This window comes from Hordeum vulgare, chromosome 5H (genome assembly GCF_904849725.1).
Source record: "Hordeum vulgare subsp. vulgare chromosome 5H, MorexV3_pseudomolecules_assembly, whole genome shotgun sequence".
NCBI classification, from domain to species: Eukaryota; Viridiplantae; Streptophyta; class Magnoliopsida; order Poales; family Poaceae; genus Hordeum; species Hordeum vulgare.
In genome coordinates, this window is record NC_058522.1 from 419,545,989 (window position 1) to 419,552,512 (window position 6,524).

Here is a 6,524-nt window from a genome sequence, read left to right on the forward strand (position 1 = left end):
AGGCTTTAGTTTTCTTCATCTTTGATTTTTTTTCTGAGCAGAGTACAATCGAAGTCGCTCACATACACGAGCACACACTCAGCCCTATAAACGCACGCAAGCACGCACACACACTATCCTTATGAGCACCTTCTAAAGACTAAGCCGGCACATCATCTTGAGATTGACGAAGTCGCCACACACGCCTTCGTAGTCGATGAAAACATCTCCTTCCACTGAACGCACATCACCAAAAGACCTGAAATAAATCAAAAAAATACAATCATCAATGTCAAATCTGGTATTTAAACTCTGATAGACAGGAGATACCACAATCCTTCCAACCATCCAACAATAGGTTGGTTTGCTTCTTCATCTTTGATTGTACGTATGAAGCTAGCTAGCTGTTGCAGAGCATTATGTATCTCTTAGCTGTTTCTTTTTTTTTTTTTTGAGGGAAGCTGTTTCTTTTTTTACTCCTGCAAGTGGATCGATACTGTAAATTCTGACCGGTTTTGGTAATTAAAAGCCGGGCTCGACTTGAGCCTTCCTTTAAAGAAAATGCAATTAAAAAAATCCAATGTTAAATAATATCGTTCTCGAGTGGGACCCGAACTCGAGCCCAACTAGATCCCCTCAAAATCCAAAAGCGATGGGAAGACGCTTCGAACTTGGAAGTTGGAAACCTTCGCCGCGACCAAACTCTTCCTCGTCCACTCCACGGCACCTTCCCCGACCGCGCAAGCCTCCTCGACGAGGTCAGACAAAAGAAAACACCGCTAAATTCGACGGGGAGGGAACCAACCGCCGGCGCACACTTCTCCCCAGCCGGCCGGCGGCGATGGCGTCCCGTACCCGCAGGGGCGCCCGCCCCCTGCCGCGCCTCTGGCTCCTCCTCGTGCTCTTGCTGGCCACGGCGCTGCCGCGGGGCGGGGCGGTGGGGCTGAAGTTGCCCTTCAGCCCCGGGGACGTCCTCCCGATCCTGCCGCGGCAGGTGGCGTGGCCCGTGATGAACACTCTCCATAGCGCCGTCGACCTCCTGCCCTCTTTCGTCGCCGCCGTGGCCCCGGCCGCCCCCTCCCCCGCCGTCTGGAACGGCTCCTGCTTCGCCGCGAACGAGGCCGCGATCGAGCTCACCCCGGGCGACCGCAACGGGACCGAGATCGGCGGCGCCGTGCTCCGCCTCAAGGTCCGCACCTCTGACCTGAAAATCTTCTTGAATTATGTCGCCTCGGGTTTTGCCGGATTATGCGACACGACTGCTTCGGTGTGTGGTTGCTAATTCATTCCGCATCGGAGTAGGTACCTCTGGGAGCTACTCGTTTGAGGGGTATGTCCATATATGGGTGCTTACTGAAGCTTCGGTGCAAATTAGGAAGAGTTGCTCTAGTCTGCTTAGTTATACTGTAAATAAAAACGGGGAGTGATGAACCGATGACTGATGACTGATGAGAGTTTGCTAATTGTGTAGGGGGTGATGGAATTTTAGTTCTCCCCGTGCTGAACCTTTCTGAAAAGTTATTGATTGATTTGTTGACCAAAACTTGCATTTGTTTTCATGGAATGCGCGCATTAGCTTCGATGTTTTACCTTAATTCTATTTTTCTTGTTGAGATCAAGATCTCTCATCTACCGGTGAACTTCCCAGAGTAGGCTTTGTTTATTTGAGTTAAAATTTGCTCAGATGCCCACTGTAAATTGACGGGATTGAAATGGTAGCATCGTCATATATGGTAGGAGGTCTGTTCCAAAATAGAATCACAACATCACACCCAATTCTGTTTTTTTTATTTATTTCTGACAGACTCTTGGTTTCGAGATCTTATGGGTTTCAACTCTAGCCTATCCCCAACTTGTTTGGGACTGAAAGGCTTTATGTTGCCTGTGAACATCATTGTAGAATTTACTTTCGTAATTGGAACTGAAATGCATTTGAAGAAGATGATTCCTAATGGTAATGTTGTTTCGAGATATATAGATCTTACTTTCTCCACCATTGTTTCACCCTGACTTGCTGATTGTGGTAATGCACAACTATCATGTAGGAGGTGCTGAATAGTATCGTATACCAACTTTCGTGTATCAATCCAATATTTTGCTTTAACCTTCCCGCAGTTGTAATTTTTTAAGCATAATCTTTGCACTGACTTGATCTGCACTGGACAGCTTGTGATTGTAAACTTTGTCTGTTTTTAACAGTCTGACTATCTGACTAATCATGGGTTCCGCCTTTAACAATAGCATATCCTGTTATGCAGACTGCTTCTGCCCAAAGCTGGACGTGCATGGATCTTTATGTGTTTGCAACACCATATAGGATAACATGGGATTACTATTTTGCGGCTCGAGAGCACACTTTGGAGATAACGTCATGGGAGGAAGAAGCAGAGCTGGAATATGTGAGTTCTCTTTCTAAAAGATATCTTAAACAATTCAGTACCCCATGAAATTAATTTCAAGTTCTAAACCATTCAATTACCATGTTTTAATCAGGTTAAGCAGCATGGTGTGTCTGTTTTTCTCATGCCATCTGGGATGCTTGGAACTTTGTTATCTTTGATTGATGTCCTGCCCTTGTTTTCGAATACTGGATGGGGTCAAAACTCCAACTTGGCCTTTTTAGAGAAGCACATGGGAGCTACATTTGAGAAACGTTCTCAACCTTGGGTTGCTAATATTATGAAGGAGGACATACAATCTGGTGACTTTTTGGCTCTGTCAAAGATTCGAGGACGATGGGGTGGGTTTGAGACATTAGAGAAATGGGTAACTGGTGCATTTGCTGGGCATACTGCTGTGTGCTTGAAAGATGAGAAGGGTGATCTCTGGGTTGCAGAATCAGGCTTTGAAAATGAAAAGGTAACATAGCTTTCTGTATAGTATGAATGGAATCTTTGTTGTTCATTTCATTTTCTCCATGTAACATATGCTATCAGTTGATAATGTACTGTGGCGGCTGACAATTACAGTACTTTCTTATATTCACCCTAATCATGTCTATTATCAATATAATTTATACTCCTGGTTACACTTGATAACATGCTGACCCTAATCATGTCCATTATTTTGTGTTCTTCTTATCAGTAAACTTATCCTTTTTTTTAATACATGCCGGACCACCTTTAGTATGTGAAATTATGGTTTTGGTGGCCAACCTTTAGTTGCTAGATTAGCCTTACACTGGTTATATTACTTTTCTCTTATTCCAAGGATAATTTTATGTCCTTTTGGGCTTTAGCCGCCTGATCGTCTTAGTATCTGCAACACTAAAACCAGCAGAACTTTTTGTTGCCAAAAACTGCCACACAGTGTTCCATGTATGCTTACTCCTGTACAAAAAGGTGGAGTTTTGTTTTATATTGACTGTACTGGATTTCGATAACAGGGAGAAGAAATAATCGCTATAGTTCCTTGGGATGAATGGTGGGAAATGGCACTGAAGGATGGATCAAATCCTCAGATAGCCCTTTTGCCATTACACCCTGATATACGCTCTAGATTCAACGAAAGTGCCGCATGGGACTTTGCACGGAGCATGGTCGGAAAGCCATATGGCTATCATAATATGATATTTAGCTGGATTGATACAATAGGAGATAATTATCCACCTCCTCTTGATGCTAATCTGGTAATCTCTCTGGCCTTTGCAAAGCTTCGATTTCAATTGTTTGGATCTGAATCAATTTCCATATTTGGTTTTGGCATTCTTAGTGTTCATACACATTCCCGTTGATTTTTTTGGTGCCTATATAAGTTTATTGTGCAGATCAGAAATAATTTTATGGTAATGCCAATCAAACTATTTCCTATGCACGAGAGTCATTCCATGAGCTTACCTACTTCATACACCCATACCACTCTTTCTTGAAATCTTGATAAAGCACGCGGTTTCATATAGTGAATGTACGTTCTTAGTTAAAAGTAGAAAAGCTAGATAGCATTATCTTGTTAAAATCTGAGCAAACATACTGGGAAACCTGCAAAGAAAGCGCTTGATCTCCTGAAGTTAGGTGGAAAAAGGATACTGAATTGGTAATGTCGATGTCCTGAAACTACCGAGCACTTTAGCCTTTTAAACTCAACATACGCTGTAAATTGGTTGCTATAGCTGATTTAAATTTAGTTCATGCATTGAACAGTTTATCATCAGTAATGTTTGAATTGCGAACTTCTTTTATTTATTGTTTTCAGGTAATGGCTGTTATGTCAATGTGGACTAGATTACAACCACTTTATGCTGCGAACATGTGGAATGAAGCCCTTAACAAACGACTTGGGACTGAGGTTTGTAAACTAGTCTGTATTGTGGCTTCCTTTGATGAGCAGTGCTGTAGTGTCTAGAGTCCTATAAGTTTGTAGTAGTTACAGCTGACAGGTAAGCAATGTGGTGGTTTCTGCTAAATTTCATTTCTGGCACCCAAGTTGAGTTCTCTGGCTGTACGCATGCCTCTAGCCCTCTACTGCAGCTAACCTTTAGATGCACAAATTTGGGGCCTTTCGTTAGTGCTCTGGTAGGGAGTTCTGTGAGGCTTAGTTGGCCTTGAAATATTGTGTTGCTCAAATAAGCTTTCATTATTATTATTTTCTAAAAGATAGGTAAATAGTGTTCCTGCGTCTATCTGCCGGGAAGTTCCCGGTTATCAATTACATGGTGTCTATTTTATGTAGGGTTTGGACCTTCAGGGTATCATTTTTGAAACTGAAAAGCGTGGCATGTCTTTCGATCAGTTGCTCACCATCCCTGAACAAGATGAATGGGTATACAGTGATGGTAAATCAACTACTTGTGTTTCCTTCATTCTTGCGATGTACAAGGAAGCTGGAGTCTTTGCTCCTTTCACAGAATCAATTCAGGTCACTGAGTTCACTGTAAGTGCCCAAGTCCCTTACGGCCTTACCTTTCATAGTTGCAATTGAAAAAGTGCTATTCTTCTCTGTTCATCATTTCTACATCTGTGACGATTTCGAACTTTCAGTCTGAACTTGATATATTTTGTGAAAGGATAAAAAGGCTTGAGAAGTAGCACATGTTAATTTCTGAAAGGGCTTTCTTTTGGTTGATTGATCCTGTGTCGAGCGTGTTACTAAATTCCTCTATGCCTCAGATACGGGATGCATATATGCTCAAGATATTTGAAGACGACCGGGCCAGGCTCCCAAGCTGGTGTCTTACCGAGGCAGACAAGCCTCCCTTCTGCCAGATACTTGGGGAGTACAGGATGGAGCTACCAGAGTACAACACGATAGAGCCGTACGCAAAAATGAACGAGAACTGCCCATCCTTACCCCCCACGTACAAGCGACCATCACGCTGCTGACATGAGCAGGCATTCATAGGCGGCTGCCTATGTATCTGGTGCTTAAATTATGTAAACCAACTATGCTGTATATAGATGTTTGGTACAGATGGCAGTATCCATGGGTTAGCAAAAGGCAGTGATAGTTTTCTGCCAGTTAGCGTAGCAGTTTCTGAACCCAGGCTTTCAATATGAGCCTGGATAGAGGATTCGATCGCATAGATAGAACTTTCGAACCATATCTTTGAAAAGTTGTCGTTGATTATGATTTTGGCTTCATGAAATGTATGCCCCTGAAATAAAATCCTCCATGTGTTCTTCAAATATTGCATGGTGTGCATTAGCTTGCATTTATTCTCTGACCCAAAAAAAAAAACATTCAGAGGCCGGGGCTTCCTTTTGGGGGTCATGTGTCCGGAGATCATTAAGAGCATGACCAAAGTCTTTATTTTACTATTGTGTTCATGATGTGTGCCTTGGATAATATTTTTTATCTCTACAGCAATAAGCATCTATGAAATTGATTCTAGCAATAACAAAGGTCCATCCTCAGAGGTTTAAGTTGCAGCAGGTTCTACTCCTTGTGTACCGAAATATTTGTAGTTTATATTTCGGTACAGAGGGAGTAGTAAATAGCGAGGTCCATTCTCAGAGGTTGCGGGAGTGCCTGAATGTAGTTGTACTTATATGTGATTTGCTTGTAAAACCTAATTTGCACATATATGGGCATTACTCTAAGTAGATCTATCATCAGAAAATGTATGAGAACTCATACACATAGACTGGCATACACATCGGTTGATGAACGTGTTTCCTGGTCATAGATATGGAGATATCTATCCGATGTTATGGACGTCCATTAGTAGAACCGACTTTGATAGACCCACTTATCAGATGGTGGGAGAGCATTGTCTTTTCATGTCATCAGTATAGCTTATATGCATTATGGGTGTCTACATCCACAGATGTCAGATCATGGTACTCCCTCTGTTCACTAATATAAGAACGTTTAGATCATTATTTTCATGATTTAAACACTTTTTATTTTAGTTGACTGAGGGGGTACATGCTAAGGATGTGGACTGGTTTGCTTAGGGTTCGTCAAACTTTATTCGGTAACAAGGTAATTATAAAAGTGATTTGGGTTAACTACAAAGCATGCCGTGAGTTGTGGATTTATGAAGTGGATTTTTCTCTTGGAAAAGTGTGTGAGTTGTGGATTTATGAAGTGGATTTTTCTCTTGGAAA

At 42.2% G+C, this 6,524-nt stretch overlaps 1 protein-coding gene across 1 annotated transcript; it reads left to right on the top strand.

Moving 5' to 3' along the window:
- Window positions 1–620: 620 nt before the first annotated feature.
- Window positions 621–5,600, top strand: LOC123397609. The gene is made up of 7 exons (XM_045092143.1): window positions 621–1,168; window positions 2,238–2,378; window positions 2,473–2,838; window positions 3,365–3,607; window positions 4,171–4,263; window positions 4,648–4,848; window positions 5,085–5,600. Exons 1-7 carry the CDS (start codon window positions 632–634, stop codon window positions 5,295–5,297), a joined length of 1,794 nt encoding a protein of 597 aa, XP_044948078.1. The 5' UTR covers window positions 621–631; the 3' UTR covers window positions 5,298–5,600.
- Window positions 5,601–6,524: the final 924 nt, after the last annotated feature.